At 41.9% G+C, this 24,600-nt stretch overlaps 1 protein-coding gene across 4 annotated transcripts; it reads left to right on the top strand.

Annotated features, from left to right (window-relative positions):
• The first annotated feature begins 117 nt into the window (after nt 1-117).
• Nucleotides 118-24,600, top strand: VIPAS39 (VPS33B interacting protein, apical-basolateral polarity regulator, spe-39 homolog). Of its 4 annotated transcripts, none has more exons than XM_073895651.1 (21): nt 139-254; nt 4,508-4,600; nt 4,855-5,012; nt 5,248-5,350; nt 7,006-7,152; nt 7,995-8,033; nt 8,394-8,458; nt 9,183-9,239; nt 10,516-10,608; nt 11,353-11,386; nt 11,886-11,988; nt 13,483-13,510; nt 16,217-16,290; nt 18,106-18,181; nt 18,620-18,754; nt 19,601-19,642; nt 19,971-20,060; nt 21,521-21,607; nt 22,191-22,280; nt 22,695-22,799; nt 23,540-24,600. In XM_073895651.1, exons 3-21 carry the CDS (start codon nt 4,971-4,973, stop codon nt 23,558-23,560), a joined length of 1,431 nt encoding a protein of 476 aa, XP_073751752.1. In that variant the 5' UTR covers nt 139-254; nt 4,508-4,600; nt 4,855-4,970; the 3' UTR covers nt 23,561-24,600. The 4 variants fall into 4 exon arrangements, with proteins under 4 accessions (XP_025725332.1, XP_073751752.1, XP_073751751.1 ...); XM_073895650.1 differs by lacking the exon at nt 4,855-5,012 and adding an exon at nt 2,349-2,458; XM_025869547.2 differs by lacking the exon at nt 4,855-5,012 and having other exon boundaries at nt 118-254.

Genomic DNA, 24,600 nt, shown 5'->3' with positions numbered 1-24,600 from the left:
TGTGCTGGGAGTTCTGGGAGCTGTAGTCAAGGAGTTCTGTGTCCCGTCCAGAACACGCTTGACCGCGGAGGCGAAAAGGCTACAATTTCCAGCATGCCCTGCGGCTCCCTTCTTGACTCACATTCCCTCCTTCCGCCCCACTCCTCGAATAAGCTTCCGCCCATTTTCTACGCCGCTTAGCCTGACTAGAAAGGGTGGTCCAGCGGCGGAAGAGTCTGACGCTGTCCTGAAAGGGTGGGCTCGGTGTGGAAGAGGTGAGGGTGTCCCAAGCCGTGTGGGCCGCGTGTGTGGCTGATTCCAGCCTCTCCGCAAACATCTTTTCCCCCTATTCTCTGAGGCGTCCCTAGATCCCCCAGGCCCGACTCTAGCAGTCGGAGCGACCGAGTATGCCGGGGGCCCGAGTACGCTCGGGGTTGGGGCTGTAAGTGAACCTCGACATTTGATTTTGAAGGAGCATTTACTCTGCCAGCGATCCGCCGGGCTCTGGCGACTGCAGTAGATCCATGGCTTCCTGGACGTTCGCCCGTAGAGTCTTCTTCTTCGGTTAACCCACATTCCCTGGTCTTAGTTCATAGCTTCACCTGTAATAAGCCTGGCTCCGAAGATGATAATTGAATCTGAATCTAACTTCTCGGTAGCTGGTTTGTGAAGCGTTCTGAAGCAGGGGGCGTGTTGGTTGTGGATTTTTTTTTTTTTTTTTTTTTTTGCTGATGTCCGTTTTCCTTTCCTTTGTTAATGTTCCTTGGATTTGTTGCCCTGTCTTGTGGGCCCTCAGTGAACAGGTGACGATAGGGACAAGCCTCTGCTGTATTTGAAATCATGTTGAAGCACCTTTTTCAGTCACCCTTAAAATCGTACCTGGTTGGTGTAACTTCTAGAGACGTTAAATTAACTTTATCTCTTTCCTTGGCAGGTAAATCTAGGCTCTGATTTGGCTTTAGAAGTACAAACTGGTGTCAAGTATCCACTGCGGTTGCATGGTTAAAAAAGATTCCAGAAACCCACTGGTGGATTACTGGGCTTCTTGGACATATGCTATGCTTGTTGGTAGATATTTACAGATACTTATTTACTGCAGGGAAGTAAGGACCTGCCTTGGTTTTCCCTAGAGTGAAACAGAGAAGGACCCTGCATGTCAGAGTGGAAAGGATCCAGGAGCCTGAAAACCTGGATTATAGGAGCAATTAGCAAAGTGGTTTGGGTACCTAATCCTTTTGTGCCTCATTTTCCTCGTCAGTGAAATAGAGATGAAATCTACCAGGCCTACCTTACAGAGCTGTTGTGAGGATGACAGAGTGCTCTGTAAGTTGGTATCTGTGCCAGGGACGTTTACATGCTCTACGCAAGTCTTCAGTGTTTGTGAGAGCAATTCTCAGCATTTTTGTGTCAAATTAGTTGTTTTAAAAATTCAGGATTGCTTAAAAAATATTTTTTTTCTAGCTTTTTCCAAGTTACCATGATGCTTTGTTAATAAAAAGTAATACTGAGCATTAATTTTGTGTCAGGCACTAAGTGCTCTATAAGTATTAACTAGTTTAAGCCTCACAACAATTTTGTAAGTTAGGTATCTATTGTTATGCCCATTTTACAGATAAGGAAACCAAGATGGAAAGGTGTCAGTAAAATATCCTGTACTAAAAAGAATTGACCTTTATTTTATTTTTTTTAAAGATTTTATTTATTTATTTGACAGAGAGAGACAACGAGAGGGAACACAAGCAGGGGGAGTGGGAGAGGGAGAAGCAGGCCTCCTGCAGAGCAGGGAGCCCGATGTGGGGCTCGATTCCAGGACCCTGAGATCATGACTTGAGCTGAAGGCAGACGCTTAACGACTGAGCCACCCAGGCGCCCCAAGAATTGACTTTTAGTATGTACTTTCTGCTAGGTGTTTCCTGAGTCCTATTTCTTCTTCACTGCAATCCTGTGAAGTAGGGTATCATTTTCACCAAGGCCTAGACGTAAAATTATTTAACCAGTTTGCTCAGAATTGAGAAACCAAGATTTGAATTCAAAGCTGCCTACTATAAAGCTTGTGCTTGTACCACCATGAGGGATGATTTCATTGTATCTGCCAGCTTTATTTAGCTTTAAATATACAGAAGGATTTTTAAGTTACATCTGGGTTCAGTAGAAATCAGTTAGTGATGTCTGCCATGGGAAGGGATCAGATAGTAGAAAATTCCCACCATACCTTTGCAATTCCTGTATCCCCTGAAAACACAAGAATCAGGAAGTGCGAGTACAGATGATTCCTTGGCTTACAATGATTCAACTTAAAATTTTTCAACTTTATGATGGTGTAAAAGTGATACACATTTATATATATATATATATATATTTTTTTTAAGTGGGCTACACACCCAGTGTGGAGCCCAGCACGGGGCCTGAACTCATGACCCTGAGATCGAGACCTGAGCTGAGATCAAGAGTCGGACCGTTAACCGACTAAGCCACCCAGGTATCCCAAAAGTGATATACATTCAGTAGAAACTAGTTTGAATTTTGAATTTGGATCTTTTCCTGGGCTGGCGGTATACAGCATGATAGTCTTTTGATGCTGGGCAGTGGCAGTGAGCCCCAGCTCCCAGTCAGCCACATGATCACAAGGGTGAACAACTGATATATTTAAACTATTCTGCACCCACACAATCATTGTTTTTCACTTTCAGTACAGCAGTCAATAAATTACATGAGATAATCCAACACTTTTTATAAAATAGGCGTTGTGTTAGATGATTTTGCCCAACTGAAGCTAATGTAAGTGTTCTGAGCACATTTAAGGTAGGCTAGGCTAAGCTATGCCGTTTAGCATTTTCAACTTACTATTTTCGACTTACGTTGGGTTTATCCAGATGTTAACCCCATTGTAAGTTGAGGAATATCTGTAGAGTATGTTAAGGGCCTTCAGAAGCTTCAACAGGGCCACCTGGGTGGCTCAGTTGATTAAGCGACTGACTCATAATTTTGGTTTAGGTCATGATTTCAGGATCATGAGATCAAGTCCCACATCAGACTCCACACTCAGTGCAGAGTCTGCTTGAGATTTCCTTTGCCCTTCCCCCCTACTCATGTTCTTTTGCGCACATGCACTCTCTCTCTTTTAAAATAAATAAATAAAATCTTTTTTTTTAAAAAAAGAATTCTTACAATTCAATCCTAAGGGAAAAAAACACAATTAAAAAAGAAGCTTCAACAGGGCTGCCATGATGAGTCTATCTCAAGCTTCTGTTGTGAAGGTACTATTGAAATAAAAGGAAAAGCAAATTGATTCTTTAGAATTTGATGTGTAGCCTTTGGAGTTATTTTTGTTGCTTTGGGTGTTTTGGTAACTAGTTCTTAGTTTAAATCAGTTTTCAACTCTATCCAGTTGGCATTGATAATTAAGTTTGTAATTCTAGGGCAAAACATTTTTTTCAGAGTGAAATCTAATTTTTTTTATAGTAAGGTTTATTGAGTGATAGTACAAAGCTCCCAAAGAGGGAGGGGACCTGAGAGGGTTGTCCTGAAAACTAATTTTAGAATTATGAGAGGGACTTGTTGTGTTTTGACTGATTCTTATTATACTTTTCTTAGCCACACCCTCAGTTCCTAAATTTTGGCCAGTACTTTTTGGTAAATTACTCATAATTTGAAGATACAGGCAGGATAATTCTGCTTCATTTATTTATTTATTTATTTTTATTTTATTTATTTATTTTTTAAAGATTTTATTTATCTATTTGACAGAGACAGAGACAGCGAGAGCAGGAACACAAGCAGGGGGGAGTGGGAGAGGGAGAAGCAGGCCTCTCGCGGAGCAGGGAGCCCGATGTGGGACTCGATCCCAGGACCCTAAGACCATGACCTGAGCCGAAGGCAGACGCTTAACGACTGAGCCACCCAGGCGCCCAATTCTGCATCATTTAATCTTTGCTTTCTTTCTTCTGGCATTTAGCAAGCATATATGAGAGCAAGATATTTGCCAGTTTTATTCACTGTAGTATTCACAGAGCCTAGAACAGTGCCTCAAAGATGGCACTCAATAAAAGATATATGTTGAACAGTACATGAATGCAGTTTTTATCTGTTTTGTTGATACTTTGATCTTGTGTATTCAGCAAAATTTGTGATGCATTTTTATAACTCTTGTACTGTTACCTTTATATGTATCAATGCTGAATACCCAGTTCTGTTGTAGGGTTCTTCAGAAGAGGGACTGTGTCTTGCACTTTGTAAATATCCCCTCAACACCTGAGAGAGTGCCTTGAACAAAGTAGGTGTTCTAAGAATGAATGACTACTTGTGGGTAATTAAAGGATCAGAAGTATGGTTTGATCAGTTGGAGACTTCTAACGATCTGATTTGACGTGACAGATTCAGTATTTCCTTTCTCAAATTCTTTTAAACATCTCCAGTAACTGCAGGGTGGGGTGGGAGGGAGAGTTTGCAGTGAAGGAATCTAAAGCTTTTGGCACTCTTTTGGAAGCAATCCAGGGAGGGACATACATCTGTCTTACTCTTACTCCAGATGAATCGGACAAAGGGTGATGAGGAGGAATATTGGAACAGCTCCAAGTTCAAGGCTTTCACCTTTGATGATGAAGATGATGAGCTCTCACAGGTAAGTTTTCATGAACAATTGCTGCAGGTCACACCTCCTCCACAGTGCCATTCTAAAATTTTTTCCCCTCACATCCTTGGTAACCTGGCTTTTGACTCTGTCTCCATTAGGCTCGGAAATGTTTTGGGTTAGATCTTTAGAAAAATGTTCATAGAGAAGAGCCCTCAAAAAAGAGCCAGAGGGATTGAAAAACCAACTCTCTGCCCTTCTTACTTTTATTCTTAGGGTGATTTCAGTTTCTTTTTTTCCCTCAGAATCCCAAGTCTTTTATCATGTGATGTAATTTGTTATTTTTGAATGATGAACTGGATTGGATGTTGTCTTTTTGCATCTATTTTACAAATGGGGAAATGGATTTATTTTTGGAGAGATGGATAAACTCACCCAGGTTCACACAGCAAGTCATTGCCAGGTATATGATTAGAACTTAAAAGCAGCTTTAATTCCTTCTAACTCTTGCCACTGGACTTCAGTGTTGGCTAAAAAGCAATTTGTTCTCTTGGCAAATATCTAGCAGGCTAGGCTTTCGATTGCAGAGGGTGAAAGTTTTGGCCATCTTAAGTCCCAATTGCTCAGCCTTCTTGGTTGTCAGAGAGAGAGGTGGAAGTAGTGATTGCCTGAGTGCCCTGCCTTATGTCCCTCTGCAGTTAAAGGAATCCAAGAGAGCAGTGAATAGTCTTCGCGACTTCGTGGATGATGAGGATGACGATGACCTGGAGAGAGTCAGCTGGAGTGGGGAACCTGTGGGAAGTAAGTAGAGGAGGCTGTAGGAAGGGATTGATATTCAGGTTCTTGTCACTAATGAAGGCTCCGCTTGCTTGTCTCCTCAGTGCTTGTTAGGAAGGGGAATGAGGGTAGACTATTTTTAGATGAGCGTACATTTGGAAATTTAACCCCAGAAGAAACCTGAGGAAATAACAGCAGTGGTTCCCATATGGCTCTCTAGGTCTGCCATCCTGGGGCTAATGCTTGGCTGGCTATTTCAGACTCATTTTGGGGTGCTTGTTAAAGTTAGGTTCCTAGGCTTTACTCCAGAAACTGATTCAGTAGGTCTCGGGGGTGGGGGTGGGGGTGGGGAGTCTTAATTTATAATAGATACTGCAGGTGCTTCTAATATTCAGTCATATTTGGAACTGCTAGCTTAATTGCTCATAACTGGCTGGCAGGACTGACTTCCTTAGCCACCAGGCCTCACTGTCTAGCTTAACACTTTTGCCCAGTCCATCTGATTCTTAAGAATATTTTAAAAAATTTTCTTAGTATAGGAAATACCATCAGGATTTGAAAATCAAGTATTTTAGGCATACAGTGTAAAGTTTCCCTCCCACACTATCATGCATCTACTATTCTCAGTTTCTTCTATCTCAGAACACTGCTGTTGTTTGCTTCTTGTGTGTTCAACTAAAGATTCTTTCTACATTTGGAAATGCATATAGGAATATATTTTCTTATTCCCTTTTTTACACCAATGGTAGCATACTTTATACCCTATTCTTTTCACTTGGCAATATAGCTTGGAGGTCTTTCTATATCAGTACATAAAGAAGTTTCTCACTCTCTCTCTCTGAAAACAGCAACATAGGATTACATTATATGGATTTTCCATAACTTCTTTAACCTGTCCACTTTTTTTTTTTTTAAGATTTTATTTATTCCTTTGGCAGAGAGAGCACAAGCAGGGGCAATGGCAGAGGCAGAGGGAGAAGCAGGCTCCCCCCCTGAGCAGGGAGCCCGATGTGGGGCTCAATCCCAGGACCCCGGGATCATGACCTGAGCCGAAGGCAGACGCTTAACTGACTGAGCCACGCAGGCGCCCCTAACCAGTCCACTTTTGATGAACTTCAGATGATTTTCAATCTTTCCTTGTTTATACTGCTATCAGTAACCTTATTTCCTGCCCAATATGAATACATGAAAGATCAGTTTTTAGAGTAGAATCACTGGCAGAGGGTATTTGCATCTGTATGGGGTACACGTTGCCAGATTGTTCTCCACAGGGGTTGCACCAGTGTACTCCCACCAGCAATGTTCGAGTGTTCCTCTTTCCCCACAGCCTTGCCAACAGAGTATTATCAGACTTTGGATCTTTGCCAGTCTTGGAGGGGCCAGTGGTATCTCAGTGTACTTTGTGTAATACTCTTATTAAGTGTGAGATTGAGCATGTTTTCATATGTTTAATAGCCACTTGAATTTCCTTTTCTGTGATCCATTTATTAATTTCCTTTGCTCCTCTTTCTGTTGATTAGTCTATCTGATTTTATCCTTTCTCCCTGCCCCAATTTTTTAAGTCCATGTTAATAAGGGACCAGGGCCTCTGGTGAAAAACTTTTAGTGTTTATCAGAGTGCTGGATTTCAAGGATTATCTTGGATGAGAATCACTGATTTAGTTCTTACTATTTCACAGGTATCTCATGGTCCATCAAAGAGACTGCTGGTAATAGTGGGTCAAGCCAGGAGGGGCGTGAACAGCTAAAGAGTCGGAACAGCTTCTCCACCTACGCACAACTACCCAAACCTACTTCTACCTACTCCCTGAGCAGCTTTTTTAGAGGTAAAGAGTGATGGTTAAAGGGACAGAGGGCCCTCCTTTTCTCTTTCCAAAAAACCACTCAGGATATAATTTTCATTTACTCTGGAAGAAAAAAATTATTGAAGGCTAAAGAATTATCTTTGGAGCTGGCAGTTAGGGATTAGAAGTGGGAGAAATGAGAGAAATTCAGAGGGATGGGACTGGGTTTCAGGAACATGATGAACAAAACTGACATTAGTTCTGTGGCAAGTACTGAAGAAATTTGCTAAGGTCAGCATTCCTGCCTACCCCTATGCATTGCTGTTGGGAACCCTTGTGCACTGCCAGTGGGGATGTAAAATGGTACAGCCACTGTGGAGCACAGTATGGCAGTTCCTTAAAAAAAAAATCAGCCAGACATACAAGGACAGATACTGTATGATTCCATTTCTGTAAGATACCTAGTATACTCAGGTTCAGAAAGACAGTAAAATAGTGGTTACCAGGGCCTGGAGGTATAAGGAGGCAAGGGGAGCTATTGTTTAATGGGTAGAGAGTCTCAGTTTGGGATGATGAGAAAGTTCTGGATATGGATAGTGGTGATAGTTATGCAGTGTGAATATACTCAGTGCCACTGAACTGTACATTTAAGAATGGTGAAAAATGCTAAAGTTTATGTCACGTATATTTTACCACAATTTAAAAAATTTTCCACCCTGTGTTTTTCATGGCACCTCAGATTTCTGAAGTTGAATGGAGGTTTTTTTAAGCCTGAGTTCCCATGTTGCATAAAAAGGTTCTATACATACTGCATCCTTAACAAAGTCTGAAATGGCTCTGACTTGAACTATTGATCTCTTCCCTTATATATTCTTTACCTTCAGGGAGAACTAGACCTGGAAGTTTCCAGTCCCTTTCTGATGGTAAGCATTGACCCTCTGCTCTTGATTGCTGTGGGAGATATTACTGATATGGAATACAGTCTGGGGAGTCATGGGGCTAGGTGGTAATTAGATGAAATTTCTCCTGAATCTACCACCATTATTAGAGAAATTTTCTGTTACTGAATAAGGAGGTCAAGATCATTCTGGCTATGGGAACAAGGGGTGACTTCTAGGGATGCTGTCTTTGGGGAGGAGCTAAGATCTACTTTGGGCCATAAAGATGTCTCAGATGCCTTGGGACCTCACAAGTCAAAAAAATGTGTGTGAGAAGGAAGCAGTAGAGGAAAGGATTGACCTGAAGATGGTGTCCTTCTGAACCAGCTGCCTGTTCTTTTTCAGCTCTGTCGGACGTACCTGCCAAAAGCTATGCTCCAGAGCTGGGCAGACCCAAGGGGGAATACAGGGTGAGTTATATCTTACACTGGTGTGACACTTTACAGAGTTCCAAGTGCTTTGATGTACATTATCTTGCTTGATACTTCCAACTTTTTGAACAGCTATTATTTTAACTTTTTTGTAGATAAGAAAACTGGGTATCTAAACATCAGGGCTTGCCTTGGGTCTCATAGCTATTAAGTGGTGGAACTGGGACTCACAATCTGTTTTCTGATTCTGTCTTAGTACACTTTCCTTACCCATTATACTGCCTTTTGGAGGTTGTACTTTGAAACTTTTGATCATCACTGTGGTCTGGAAGCTTGGTGGAGCTCATATTCCCAAGATAGCACATAACAAAGCAAATTGATCCATAAGGAGGAAACTATTATAAGCTCCAGAAGAGGAACATGTCTCCCTCTTTCCTTCTGTCTGCAAAGCCATTCATTAGAATCCCAAAACGTGACTGATTATGTCTAGTGAATGAAATCCTGAACCAGTAGCCATAGGGTTTTGTCAGTTGGTTCTTTCCCTCTTTGATCCATCTCTTCTTGCCTTCATTGTCCCTGTTCTAATTCCTTCAGAAACTCAGAACAAGACTATCCCTGCTCTTCATTTTTTTTTCCATTCATTTCCTCCTCCCACAAAATATTTCCCTATCGGGGAATAAAGATGAGTTTCAGGTGAGGAGCTGGCACACTGATAATTCTGATCCCTTAACTTCCTGAGATTCATGTATTGTTAACATTCCAGGATTACAGCAATGACTGGAGCCCCAGTGACACAGTGTGGCGCCTCCGGAAGGGCAAGGTAAGGTCACCGGAGAGAGAGTTCTTGTGGGGGAAAAACCACCATGGCTGGGAGAAAATATTTGCAAAATTCATATACTGTAAAGGACTTTTATTCAGACTATATAAAGGACAATGATTATCTTTCATAAGAAGATAAACAACCCAAAAAGAAACTTGGTGGAAGATTTCAGTTATATCAGAAAAAAGTTACATGAATGGCCAAAGAGCGCTTGAGAAGATCTTCCACATCAACAGTTATCAAGAAAATGTGAATTAAAACTGTGAGATACTACTGTACAGCCACTAGAGTGGCTAAATTTGAAAATACTGATAATACCAAGCACTGGGAGGCTGTGAAGGAGCTAGAGCTCTCTCATACAGGGAGAGCGAGAAAGTGAAATGTTAAAACTACTCTGGAAAACGGTCTGGCAGCTTCTTACAAAGTTAAACGTATACTTAATTTTATTGCTAGACATTTACAATCCAAGATAATTGAAAACATACGCTCAAAGTCTTATACACGGGGGCAGCTGGGTGGCTCAGCAGGTTGAGTGTCTGACTTTTGGTTTCAGCTCAGATCGTGATCTCAGTGTCCTGGGATTGAGCCCTGTGTTGGGCTTGCGCTCTGTGCAGAGCCTCCTTGTCCCTCCCACTCTGCGCCGCCCCCCGCCCCGCCGTGTGCCCACTTTCGCATGTACGCGCTTTCTCTCTCTCAAATAAAATCTTAAAAAAAAAAAAAAAAGACAACACAGATTTTCACAACAGCTCTCTTCATAATAGCCCCCAAAATGGAAATAACCCAAATATCCTTCAGTAGATAAATGGTGATCTATCCATACAATGAAAACTACTTACCAGTGAATAGGAACAAACTAGTAGTACTCAGCACAACATATAGATTCCTCTGAGAAATGTGATATTGAGTGAAAGAAGTCAGATGTAAAAGAGTACATATTGTATGATTCTATTTGTGAAATTCAGGAAAAGAGAAAACTTCAGTGACTGAAAGATGAGTGGCTGCCAGGAGTTAGGGATGGAAGGGGGGCGTTGACATCAGAGCCCACGAGGGAACTTTTTGGCCTGATGGAGTTGTTCTGTATCTTGATGGTGGTAACAGTTAGATGGAATTTTATACGTACTTGTCAAACTCGCTGAACTCTACCCTTTAGATTTTATTGTATGTCAGTTATACGTCATTTTAAAGAGAATGAGTGATCTCCAGCCTTTGGCTGCGGCAGGACTCCATCAGGACATGCAGACTTCCTTGCACACTAACTCTGCTCTTGTTCTGCCAGGTCTGCTCTCTAGAACGATTCCGCTCCTTACAGGACAAGCTACGACTCCTGGAGGAAGCAGTCAGCGTGCACGATGGAAACGTCATTACTGCAGTAAGTGGTGGGCTTTGTCGTTTGCTTAATTGTTCTTGTTAGTTTCTCGAAGCCCGATCAGAATAGGACTTTAACATTTTAGGTTAAATGTCTAGTAGAGATCCTGGATTCCTCTTAAAGTGTAGGATCCTCAGTAATACCTGCTCTGAGGCTCGGCTGGCAGGAAATGCATCGGATGTGGAACTCTTGATTATAATCAAGAAGCAGCAGGTTGGCTACTCTGTTCTAAAAAGTAATCCGAGGGGCGCATGGGTGGCTTAGTCGGTTGAGTGACCCACTCTTGATTTCAGTTCAGGTCATAATCTCAGGGTCGTGAGATCGAGCCCTGCATGGGGCTCTGCGCTCAGCAGGGAGTCTGCTTGAGATTCTCTCTCTGCTTCTCTCCCTGCTGTGTGCATGCACGTAAGTGCACGTGCACAGGTGCTCTCTCTCAAATAAATAAATCTTTAAAAAAATAAAAACAACAATCCTGCAGTCTGAGGCAGGAGAGGCATGAGAGCGGTCTCTCCCAGAGGGAGGTATCTCTTGCCAGTATGGGAATGGGCGGGTGAACTCCTCTGAGACACAGCTCAATTCCACATGTCTATCACCAGTCCTTCTATCCCATAGAAAAATCTGTTGTCTGGATGTGCCAAGATTCCTAATGAGTCACTGACCTCATTGCTACACATCAGGAGCTCAGGGCAGGGCTTTGTGTTTGTAGGTTACACAGGATAACTTATTCTTTGTTCTCTTTTCCTCTAGGTTCTGATCTTCCTGAAAAGGACACTGAGCAAAGGTGAGCGTGAACTGAGAGAAATCTTCAGTTGTCAAGATGCCTGCTGCATTTGAAGGGAGAATGGCACTGTGGCTTCCATTACCAGAATTCATCATCAGCTCTGCTTCAAAGACAGCTGGGGTGGCCTAAGACTTCAGAGTATTCTTCTCATCTCTGAGGGCGGTTGTTCATCCTGTAGGGTGATAACTACATTAACTCCAAAGCCTCCCTGTTTACTAGACAGACAGATGGCTGTGTTGGTTTGAGGACCTCAGTCTATGCTAGGTGCCTGCTGGTTGGGTTGGTGAAAACTGAAGGCTGATTGAATGACCAAGAGTTGCCCTGGACCATGGAATGTGTTGGTGGTGGGTTGATCCAGAGGAATTGGTGCCACAAAAAGCTATTCCTCGCTTGTGATTGACTTTGAGGAGATGTTTGGAATGTATGAGGAGGGAGACCAATTTCACACTTGAGTAATAGGCTTTAATCTTTCTCCACCTAACTCCTTCCTGCCTACCAGAGACCCTCTTCCGAGAGCTGGAGGTGCGACAGGTTGCCCTGAGACATCTCATTCACTTCCTTAAAGAAATAGGGGATCAAAAGCTGCTTTTGGACCTCTTTAGGTAAGAACTGATCATCTTGTCTATAAAGTTTACAAAGTACTATATTCAAAGCTCTCTGGAGGATACAAAGAAGACACTGTCCTTTTTTGTTGTTAGGTGAGATACTGAAACATGGGGATAACTAATAATGCACCTTAGCCAGTGATAAAATGGTAGTGTAGCCGGTGGTTAAGAACCAGGCCCTGGAGTCCAGCATAACCTGCCTTGAATACCGGCACCACCACTTAGTTCATGAAGTGACCTTGAGCAAGTTCCCTAACCTCTCCTAGCATCAGTTCCACAACGATACAACGGAAATGATGATTCCTACCCCACAGGTGATGAAGATTAAGAGTTAGTGTGGGAAAAGCACTTAGTGTAATGCCTAGTCTGTATTACTAATATTTTTAAGCATTTTATTATGAAAGACCTAGAATGAAGGTATCTCTTATTACTTGGTCCCCAGTGATGCCAGTGGGAAGTAAATGGAAGAACAGAAGAAGCAAATATAATTTTCAGCCAGGGTACCCAAAGAAAGCCTTATGGAAGAGGTTAGGAATTGAGACTAGATAGGAATCTGATAGGTGGAGAGGTAAGAGGTGGGCATAGTTACTGGAGGCCCAGGGCAGGGGCGTGTCTTCTACCATGTTTTCCTTCCTTCCCTATCTCATTCTAATCAGTAGGGACTTTCCTGCCAGTAGATTAAAATGTATATCTATTATGTCCTTTCTTCAATGCCAGGGAAGGGGTTGGAACCTCCTTTTAGGCTGATACGTGGCCCAAGGAAACTCCAGTTACCCAGTGACTGTAGCACAGTGATGAGCTGTCCCAAAGACAAAGGTGGGAAAGCAGATCACTTGGTCAGGGCCAAGATTAGAGATGGTTAGCCAGGAATTTGCAGAAGACATATTCATTTAGGCAGGCTGTTCCCTTCCTCAATTCCCTCCTTCCCAATTAACAAGGATTTATTAAGCATCGCCTCTAGGTCAAAGCAGTGATTTAATTATAGTGGTCCATTCAGAATAAGAAGGAATCAGAAAACAAAGTCCTTGTTCTCCAAGACCTTACACCATTGAGAGAGACAAAGCTCTTTCTACACTGTACGTGAAAACAGCAGAGAACAATATAGAAAATCTGTTTCCAAGATTGTACTGACAGAGAAGAGTGCTTTAGTTTTTCCAAAAATCCCTGTAAGACTACTGTGAACTAAGGTTTTGTGGAGGCTCTGAGCCTTTCTCTCAGACCTGTTAACATTACAAAGTTATTAGTGTCCTGCAGTGCCTTCTTGTCCTTGCTTTTCAGCCAGAGCGATCAGGGGAACAATAATATTTGACCCACCATGTGTTTTCAAGAGGTTGCTGGTGGTAGAAAGTTTAAGAAGAGGAGGGCTTAGTCATGTATGGAGGCAAATGAATTTGAATTATGTTTCTCCTAGAGCAGCCATCCTATTTTGTGAGGTTACGTTGCCACACATCAATAGATAAAAATGCCCTGCTCCCTTCTGCTTCTTCCCAGGTTCCTAGATAGAACAGAAGAGCTTGCGGTAAGTGTGGCCTTCGTTTCAGTTGGGGACCTGTTTAACAGAAATGTAAGCCAAAACCCAGTCTCCAAGATCCCAGAGCAGTTAACAGTTCCTTTCCTTTGGTATTGATTGCATCCAAAAGAGAAAGGCATCTGGGGAGCCTGAAAACTTAATCCCAATGATGTACTGTTTCTTTTTATATGCTCTTTTGATTGGGCTTATGAATATTTTTTTGAAGAATGAATAAAAACTGGCCTGGTCAATTTGTAATTTGTTTTTTAGTTTCTAGTTGTTTTCAGATCCTGGTTTGTAGGAGCTTTTGGGTTTTGGCTTCCAATACTAGAAAATGTTGTAAGTTAAGAGGGATAAGATCATGGAACACTATATCAAAAACTAATGCTGTAATGTATGGTGATTAACATAACATAATAAAAAAAAAAAGAGGGATAAGAAACCAGATATAGGTCAAGAAGGAAGATAGGTCAAGCTGGTGGTGCCCCTAACCCACATTTTGGCTGAGAGCTCGATGACTGAGTGTTAAAACTGGTTCTTGGCAGATTTTCACCATTACAGAATAAACTCCTGGAATACAAGAATAAAGCTGAAATTGTACCAAAGATTTCATTATATTATTAAAACTGTAGTGATCCACTTTTTAAAAGTTTGCCCTTATAGTGCAGGGGTTAGAATTCCTCAGGACCATCAGTGGCAGTCACTGCCATTTCATTCCTTCAGTCACTGCCTCACTGTACCGCACGTCTGTGGTGAGACCAGTGCTCACATTCAGCTGGCACGTCTAATAATCTTGCTAACCTTTGCCCAGCAGAATGTAATTCAGGAAAATGTTTTTCAGTACCATTTTGTAAAAGGAACTTGTACTTAATATTCAAGGCATGGGAAAATCTCAGAAATCCTTTATCATAATCTACTGAAAATGACTGGCCGTCTGTAGCAATCATTTGGAAACGCTTTTTGTTTACATTTTTAATCTCCATAGATTTGAAACTGTAAGGAATTTTCTTCATACAGCATTCTTATAAAGTTTGTTGTTTTTTGAAGTTTGATTAGTGAAAATAAATGTGTTTTGGGTAACTCATTTTCCTCTAAAACATTCTTATTTTCTTCCTTTCTCTATTATTTTTGAATTGAAGATGATTTATCATGCATCCTCTTGTATATAAATTTAGAGTTTTCCAACCTTATAAACTTCAGAATTGGTAAAGTTGGTAGTCTGCTTTCAGTTTATCCTCATAGAATGGGAAGGTTACCTAAGTAGGACTTTGTTTAAAGACTTAAGGCCAAAATGGAATTGAACAATAAAAATTAACTATAGCTCTTAAAGATTACTTTCTTTGATGCTAAGAATGATTATATTCTAGATATTTTATGAAGATTAGATTATGACCTTTTCATTTACATTTTTATACACTTGTTTCTAAAAGGATATACTGTCCTTCCTAAAGTCAGTTCATTCTCTTAATATTGATATTAACTGTCAATCTGTTTATTTTTTAATCCTTGGAAGGTTTTTTTTTTTTTTAAAGATTTTATTTATGAGAGAGAAAGAGGAGGAGCAGAGGGAGAGGGACAACTTTAGTTTATGTGCTGCCGAAGCGAGCACGAGGGAGAGAGACGAGCAGACTCTGCGCTGAACATGGAGCCCAGTGTAGGGCTCGATCTCAGGACCCTGAGATTATGAACTGAGCCAAAACTGAGAGTCAGATGCTTAACCAACTGAGCCATCCAGGCTCCCTGGTTCTTGGAAAGTTTTAATAATTGTACATAAAATCACAGCTTTTACAGTCATCATTAATTATTGCATCAATTAGTTCTTGTAATAATAAATGGGGATTTAAACTTCAGTTCTTTTTTTAGAATTCCAAAATAGAAAGCACATAAGGAGATTTTCTTTCAGAGCTATATGTAGAACCTGTAGTATTTGAATGTGAATCTTCAGTAGGTGTCAGCAGTGAATCAGAGGACATGGCTTATTCATGTTACTGATTTTAATTATTAGCTATTTATAGGATTGTGCTACCATCGATCATGTACAAGGTCAAGGGTGCCAAAAATAATGTTGGAGTAAGCATTTAGTTCTTTGGCCTTTCAAAGGCTAAGGCTGAAGCAAAAGCTGGTTTTAATTAAATAGTGAGGCTAAAGCCAAACTTTGGAGTAAAGCTAGGTACTCAACTACTCAGTGCTTCATTATAGGCTAGCACTGTCCAGTAGAGCTTCCTACGATAATGGCAGTATTCTCCATCTGTGCTGTTGGATATGGTAGCCACTAGTCACATGGTAAAATGACTAATATAACTAAGGATCTGAATTGTTTAACTTAATTAATTTAAATATAAATGTAAACCAAATGGGGGTAGTGGTTACAGTGTTGGATATTGCAGTTATAGATAAACCAAAGATTTTGAAGATTTTCTTTTTTAAAGTAATCTCTACACCCAGTGTGGGGCTTGAACTTACAACCCCGAGATCAAGTGTCCCATGCTCTACTTACTGAGCCAGCCAGGTGTCCCCAAAGAGCAATTTTGAATTACTCTCTACCCTCTCCCTACCTGCACACCTGTCCCCACTCAGAGGAATCTCTGATAATGAAGAATTTAGTTTTTTACGGATGGAAAGGCTACTTACATAGCCACTTCACCCTTCAAAGGAGACAGAGTAGACAAAATGGTTCAAAGCCTTTCTTTCTTTTATTTATTTATTTTTTTGCAGCTGTCTCATTATCGTGAGCACTTGAACATTCAGGACCCTGAGAAACGAAAAGAATTTCTTAAGACCTGCATTGGGTAAGTATTGGGGAGAAATGTTTTAAAGTATAAATATTCTTACACAGAGAACTGAAGAGACTAAATGAGGGTGGAGTGGATAGGTAATTGAAGGGAAAGGCTAACAGTGGGACATACAAGCATCATTAAAGATGGTCTCATTCAGTGCTTCCAGACATTACTTCCCCAGTAGAGTTTTCACTGATGGGTAGTAAATTGAGAAAAATAAAGAAAATGTAAAGAGTTTTTTTCTACAGTTAAATTTATCTAATTTGAAAGACTGCCTTTTATTCTGGGATTATTTTTTCTTCCTCTCCCTCCCTTTTTTGGGGGTAAAATGGGATGTAATTTTTTTTTGACTTTACATATTAAAATAAAAAGGTTGGCAGCACTACCTTCCATATTATTTTCAGTGTTAACTGGTCCCCGAGACCGCAGAGCACAAGAACCACTGATTCAGTATAGGTGTTCATCCAGGATATAAGTCCCTATAAAAACCAGCCCCACATACTACTCTTCCAGTGATGAGCACTCACTGCTCTTGGAAGTAGCTTATTCTAGTGCTTGCTTCGGCAGCACATATACTAAAATTGGAAGGAAGTAGCTTATTCTATTGTTGGACAACCTTCATTATCGTTAAATACTTATTGAGCTGAAACTTGCTTCCTTCTATCTTTCAAGATAGGCATAGAGTCTACACAGTAGGTCTTAATCCCGGTTCAGTATTCACAGTTGCTTTAGTCATTCCTCATGGGATAGGAGTTCCAGGATTCACATTTAGAAATTCGTCTTTGTGCAATCCTTAGTTTTAATGTTACCAGATACTGAACTATGTCATAGTGGCCTCTGGTGAACAAAGAGAAGAGTTAGAATAGTGAAGTAACTGAAACCTATTGCTGTCTCCCTTTATCTTTTCTAAAAATTGGCTGTGGCTCACACTTACCTGGGATAGTGTAACTGAGTTTCAGAATTCTTCCGGGAGTAAGTGGAGTACAGGACTAAGGCAGCACTTTCTAAAGGAGACATCTGTGAACTGGAAGCTTAAAATCTGGCTTCTGTTCCTGGCCTTACCTCTTGGTTTACCACGTATGACTTTCAGGCAAGATTCTGTTTGTCCCTCAACTTTTTCATGTGTAAAATGTAGTGTTGAAGATGGGACCCTTGGTATCTGTGTAGATGTCTGAGATCTTTATCAGCCTATACACGTACCACCATGCCGGGTAATTTAATTTTACCTTATTCCTCTGCAACAGGAAATGGCTAACAATTGTAAGCACCCCTTAAGGAGAGTTAAGCATTGACATTAAGGCAGGACAGGAACCACAGGGCTTCACTGGGATGTGGGTGATGGGCAGTCGGCTAGCCTCGCTCATTCACTAAGTGACTCATTTGCTAAACATTCCAGCTCCCACAGTGAGAGGTTTCTAACTCATTCCTCAGCAAAACCACTGATGACTATATATTTTGTGGACTTTCAGGATCCCTCTTCTTTTTTTTTAAGATTTTATGTTTTTTAAAGTAATCTCTGCACCCAACAGAGGGCTGGAACTGACAACCCCGAGATCAAGAGTTGCACACACTACTGACTGAGCCAGCCAGGCACCCCTCGGGATCCCTCTTGAATTGGCAAAACCTAAAATACAGAATCCCAGCCAAAGGTCTATTCTGTTTTCTGCTTTCTCTCTCTCTGCCTTTCAGGGATGCTCTAAAGGTGCACTGAGATCAGATTTGTGAAGTGCCGTGAGCCTCTTATGCTTACGGTGGTGATTTGATTTAGTTGGGTTTGTTTCTTGTTTTGGTAGAGAAAGAGGTACTAACCTTCTGGCTCTTTACCAGTTTGCCATTTTCAGCAGAAGATTCTGCACATATTCAAGACCATTACACCCTCCTGGAACGCCAAATCATTATTGAGGTTAGACTCCTTGTCTCTACATTTTCTGCTTCAATGCTGGTGCTCAGTGCCATTCAGCATCTAGGAGACCTCTGTGCTCTGCTGTATATGTCATTTCCTGTTACATTCTCTAAGAGCCTTTCATTTCCTCTTTCCATGGTAGCCCTTTCCCCCTCATTGTTCTCAGGCATCCTTTTTCTTGCTGTTAACCTGGAAGTGTTTTCTCTCCCAGAACTCCCATTTCATCCTTACTTCTCTAGTCTTCCTCCATTCAACGTGGATCTGTCATCATTTTATGGATTTTAAACTCCCCTGGGTTATCCTGGGCAGTTTCTTTCTTTCTCTTTTCTTTGCCTCCTTCCTAGGATAGGAAGCACAGCTGCTGTAGTATTTAATGTTTCTGTCCTGCCTCTACTTTGTGGATATTGTTGTTTTTTCACTTGTTTCACTCCACCACAGGCAAATGATCGACATCTAGAATCAGCAGGACAGACTGAGATCTTTCGGAAGCACCCCCGCAAAGCTTCTATCCTCAACATGCCATTAGTGACAACGCTTTTCTACTCGTGCTTCTACCATTACACGGAGGCTGAGGTATAGGCAAAGTGTGAAAGACCCCACACACTCTCACCACACAAGAGAATATAGTTTGAAGCCAGTTATTTCAGTGTGCTCTTAACAATGGGTGTGTATAGTTCTTGGGGAGGTCCATCTGGAAGCTTCCCTGGCCCTCAGAAGGGGTGAGCCAAGGGGGAAAAAGAGGTTTGAAAGGGCTTGTGTGGCTTCCAGTGAGCTGGCATGCTAGCATAGGACATTCGGTCTCACCAGTGCTGGTCCCACAGCAGCCCCTGCTCAAAGGTCCGTAATTTCAGATGGACTCACATGGTATAAAGAAGAGCAGCGGGGTGTGAAGTATTTGTGGGTACTTAAAAAAAAATGTTTTTCTGAAGAGGTTCGAGTTTAATGATCATAGGTGGGAATGATCATAATGATCACAAGATTGGCATAAAATTGAGAAATACACCATACCCATTAATCCGGTCTTGTTTAGCCAAGTTGTGATGATATCCAGTTGGATCTGGTGGAGTTTTTCTCTTCCGTTAACTTCTGGGTTTAAATGGCTACGGAGAGAAATGTACAATGTCTAGGTAGTAGAAAGAAAATGTTAGATTGGATGGTATTTGGGAAAGTCGGTAACAGTAAAATTCCTTCTCCACGGGGCGCCTGGGTGGCTCAGTTGTTAAGCGTCTGCCTTCGGCTTGGGTCATGATGCCAGGGTCCTGGAATTGAGCCCTGCATTGAGCTCCCTGCTGCGCGGGAAGCCTGCTTCTCCCTCTCCCACTCCCCCTGCTTGTGTTCCCTCTCTCGCTGTGTCTCTCTGTCAAATAAATAAATAAAATCTTTAAAAAAAAAAAAATTCCTTCTCCACTTTCATCCTAGGGGACGTTCAGCAGTCCAGTCAACCTGAAGAAGACATTTAAGGTAGATATAAATTGGTCAGTGTTTGGTAAAGTAGTATCAGAGTAACTGTATGGAATGGATGTTGCTTGGTCACCCTGTACAGGAAGTCCCTTGATGGTCACGATTAAAGGTAGAAAGGAATGAGTGTGTGGGAAGTGAGAGAAGACTTCAACGGAATGGCCTGCAGCAGTGCTGGGGCTTGGGAATGAAGAGGTTCTTGATGACTTGAGAGATTTGTACATTTTAAGGGACAGAATCAACATCAGGGAATATTTTTGCCTATCTTTTCCAGAATTCTCCCCTGATGCATTTCTACTCTCCCTTAATTCCCCTGGTCTCTGCTTTTTAGATCCCAGACAAACAGTATGTGCTGACGGCCCTGGCTGCCCGCGCCAAGCTTCGAGCCTGGCATGATGTCGATGCCCTCTTTACCACAAAGGTGGGTGCCTGGAGACTGTCTGGTGCTGCTGGAGCCTTGGACATACCATCGTGTTACCCCAGGCCTCGTGGGGATCTCCCATTCTAGTTACTGGTTTACATTTTTCCTCCAACTTTTTGTTTTCCAAAATGTCAAACCAGAAGAAAAGTTGAGAGAATAGTATAATAAACATACTAAAAGTCTTATTTCACTAATTTATCAACATTTTTGCCATATTTGCTTTCTCTTTTTTCTTTCGCTGAACCATTTGAAAGTAAGTTGCAGACCACATGACACTTCTCCTTTGAATACTTAAGCATTTATTTCATTTATAACCACAGTATTATTATCATTTTTAGGATATTTAACAATATTATATCATATTTATAGTCTGATTTCAAATCCACTCTTTAGAGCTTTTTGTTTCTTTTTGTGTTTGTTTGCTGTCAGGATCCAGTCAAGGATCTTGCATTACTTTGGTTGTCATGTCTCTGTTTATATTTTCAATATCCTTTTTTCTATAATGGATTTGAGAATTTTCTGTTGTTCCCATCTGTTAGGTTTTTGTTGTTGTTTTCTTGTTGTTTGGGTTTTTGTTTTTTTAAGATTTTATTCTTAAGTGATTGCCACATACCCAATGTGGGGCTCAAACCCATGACCCTGAGATCAAGAGTTGCATGTCCCACCTACTGAGCCCACCAGGTGCCCCCCCCTTTTGGTGGTGGTTATTGTTGTTAGTTATTTAATTAGTTACATTGCCTACAAAGCAATACATGTCTGGTCAAAATCAAACACTATATGAGAGCACGACGGTCAGATTACGTGAAGTTCCTCCTCCATTGTCTACATGCTCCTATCTCAGTCCCTTCTGCAAGGCAAATAATCTTAAAAGTTTGATGGGTAGTTTTCCAGACTTTCCCTCATGAATTTACAAATACCCTTATATGAATATAAACACAGAGGATAGGGTTTTTTCTACCTGGATAAGTTCATACTACAAGTATTATGAAGTAAATTGTTTATTTCATTTAGCCATATTTCACAGACTTTTTTCTGCCTGTAGATCTAAGAACTTATTTCATAGCTTTGGCTTTTTTTTTTTTTTTAAGATTTTTTATTTATTTATTTGACAGACACAGCAAGAGAGGGAACACAAGCAGGGGGGAGTGGGAGAGGGAGAAGCAGGCTTCCTGCTGAGCAGGGAGCCCGTTGCGGGGTTCAGTCCCAGGACCCTAGGATCATGACCTGAGCTGAAGGCAGATGCCTAATGACTGAGCCACCCAGGCGCCCCTCTTTGGCTCTTTTTCCACCCTCTTAAATTCCTTGACTTTTCTGAAAAACTCCTCTCTCTTCACTTCTCTATCTCCCACCTCCCATCCATCCATACTCACCACCATGTTATTCTAAACCTAAAATGAATAGTCACAAAATGTGTTGAGTCTGTCTTGCCTAGCTACTGCTGCCCCGTCTTCCCTTTTCAGAACTGGCTGGGCTACACTAAGAAGAGAGCACCCATTGGCTTCCATCGGGTTGTGGAAATTTTGCACAAGAATAGTGCCCCTGTCCAGGTAAGGGCCCCCAAAGAGTGTTGGGTACAGGATCCTCTAGGAGGCCTAACTTTTAACCTCTTACTGGTCAGTGATGGGAGACTTGAGACCTGCTCTGGTCTTATCTTAAAGATAACATAATGGTGGTAGTGGACCTTGAGATAGAAAAGGCGAAGGAGAGAAGTTCTCCTCTCCCCTTTAGAAGTAATCCCAGACTGCCCCTCTTTGAGGAACATCTACTCTGTTTAGCCCATGTGGAGCACTGACATATTATTCAAATGATACAAAAGGAGAGCTCAGTGAGAAAGGACATCAAGGAGCAATGAGCATAGCACCAGGTCAGATCTAGAACACCTGTTCGCCTGCGTATCTAGCTGTAGGGTAAGGCGGAGTGTGCTCTTCCCATCTCCCCTGGGCAAGCGTGGAAGTACTGCGTATAGTCTACCTCACTCCCCATTGCAGGACTAGTTCTATGGTTAATCATGGGAATGGTAGAAATCAGATATGGAACTCTTGCCTTCCTCAGGATTTTTGTTGTCTTCCTTTTAGAGCTCTTTGTTTTATGGGTCTGGGAGTCATTAATCAGAAGTACCTTTTCCCATAGATACTACAAGAGTATGTTAATTTGGTGGAAGATGTGGACACAAAGTTGAACTTAGCCACCAAGTTCAAGTGCCATGATGTCGTCATTGATGTGAGTCCCTAAGAAATGAGAACCCTGAGTCAGACCCTTACTGGAGAATGGGGAATTATTATATTCTCTGTCTTAGATCCTGAGGTGCTTTCAATTTCAACTTAATAGACAAAATATTCTGGCAAGAATTAGTTTGGTACGAGTTCTCCTGTATTATTTTCCCAGCCCTTTGATAACCTCTTTGCTTTTATAAGTTTGCTGCACTTAACGGAATTCACAGAACTGAATCCAGCCACATAAGCTCAGTAGATTTCTCTTCAATAAGAAGTTCTGTAGGTGTTTGACCCCACTGTCATCCCACTATAGCCCCTCAGCCTCTCCTTGAACCTTGGCCCCATGTTGGGAGTGGCAGAAAGAAAAACGCCCTCGTAGAGAAGGCTGATTGGAGGTTTTATTGTGTCTGTTGGTGTATAGACTTGCCGGGACCTGAAGGACCGTCAACAGTTGCTAGCATACAGGAGTAAGGTGGATAAAGGATCAGCAGAGGAGGAGAAGATTGATGCCATTCTGAATAGCTCGGTGAGCAGCTACAGCATACTCTCCAGCAGTCCCAGGAGACGGTCCTCATAGTACCATCAAATATATATCCCCAAGGCCTGGATGGGGTCACAGTTTGCTGAGTATCATGGATACAAGGATCTCCTCTGGGCCTCAGGATCTGAAGCACTGCTTTGAATAGCAGAAATTACTCCTGAGATGTGGGATGATCCAGTGGTAATCTGGGGACCTGGGGCTGAAACTTCACATAGCACCCTGGTAATCATTAAACATAGCGGGTCAGAGGTACTAGTCCAGGGAGTATGGAAACAACTGCTACAGATTCAGAACATCCAGATGGTAGTTTCCTGGGGCCAGGGGTGACGCACCTGTTGGAAATAAGTGGGTAAAACAGATTTAGCTATTTGGGCAACAGCTGGCTCATCTCTCATAGCAGGAAATTGCTGAGCTTTTTGTTAATATGGAGCTTAGCTCCCTGTTAGATATTTTGGGACCTACCCTTGGATTATCTAAAGCTAGTGAGTCTTAGTCTTGAGTAGGGCAGAACCAGAATAAATGCCCTAAATGAAGCTTATAATATACAGAATGGGTGTTTGATTCATGTTTGAATAAGCAAACTCCCCCACATATTAGAAAAACCATTCTCAACTTCGCTCTCCATTCTTATTCTTGCATTATCTAGCTGTTAGCCTTGTTTTGTTGTATTCCCCTACCTCTCTCTAGGGGTCAGTGGAAATGGATATTGTTTGTTCTTTCCACAGCAAATTCGATGGAAGAATTAAGTGGCATTGGCTACCCTGAAACCTGCCTCATTTCTTCCTTTCCTGCCTGTGAAAGTAGAGCGTGCTATTCATTGGGAGAGTTACAGTACCACTCATCGCTTGGACCCATCATCAACAGGCAGTGCCTGCTACTCTGAGGACAGAAACCAGCGCCTGGGCACAGACAGCTTCAGACTGATCTTCTGTCCAAGGATCATCGTCCAAGGGCCAAGATCTAAAGCTTTGACTCATGAGGAAGATTCTCTCCACCTGGTGCTCACATGAAGGTGGGAATAATTTCTAGATTGGGCCCATATTGGGCAAGATCTCTCTTGGTCTGGGAAAAATGACTGCTCTAGAAAAGAAGTCACCTAGACTAAGAGGTCAGGTGTCATAGAGTGGCCACTCCATTCCTCTCTGCTAATTATGACCCTGGACTTGGTGCTGGACATTGGCAGTTCTGCTCTGAATGAAATCAGAAAAGAACCAAAATGGCTCTCTCCCAAGGGACCTCAGGAAGGGGTGCCAGTAATAGCCAGGAACTGTTGGAGGTGCCTTCACACCAGACTGCACAGAGTTCTCCACATAATGACAGAGATTGCCCAGATGTTGTGTTTCTTCAACCAGTGCCCTCTGATGCCCCAGTCTAGCCTCTGTCCAAGACTTGTGGTTCTTCTCTCACCTGCATACCAAGATGGCCTTGTGTGGGTGATAAGGACATCCCCGTTATCTTTTCCTCTACTTCTCCCACCCTAAACCCATAACCTTTTATGGAGCTCAGATTCAGCAGTGCTGTAGTGCTCTTCCCTTATGCACAAATCTCATTATTTCACTAGGAGCTTCCAGAAGGTTCACCAGGGCTAAACTCAGCAGCATTTCAGACGGTTAGGATATTAGGATGGAGGTTTGAGTTTCACACATGGTTTTCTACAGGATATTCTGTAGTACTAGCCTCCTGCCCTGTACCAATATTAGCCTCTCATCTCTGTGAATCTCTGTGACTGAACTGGGTTTCCCCGACATGCCTAGGCTCTATTAATAAAGCTTTTTCCTCCTTGGTG

Source organism: Callorhinus ursinus, unplaced genomic scaffold (genome assembly GCF_003265705.2).
Source record: "Callorhinus ursinus isolate GAN/ISIS: 27379988/994484 unplaced genomic scaffold, GSC_fseal_2.0 scaffold8, whole genome shotgun sequence".
Classification (NCBI taxonomy): Eukaryota; Metazoa; Chordata; class Mammalia; order Carnivora; family Otariidae; genus Callorhinus; species Callorhinus ursinus.
The sequence above is the reverse complement of the archived record's forward strand: the minus strand, read 5'-3'. Positions and strand labels throughout refer to the sequence as shown.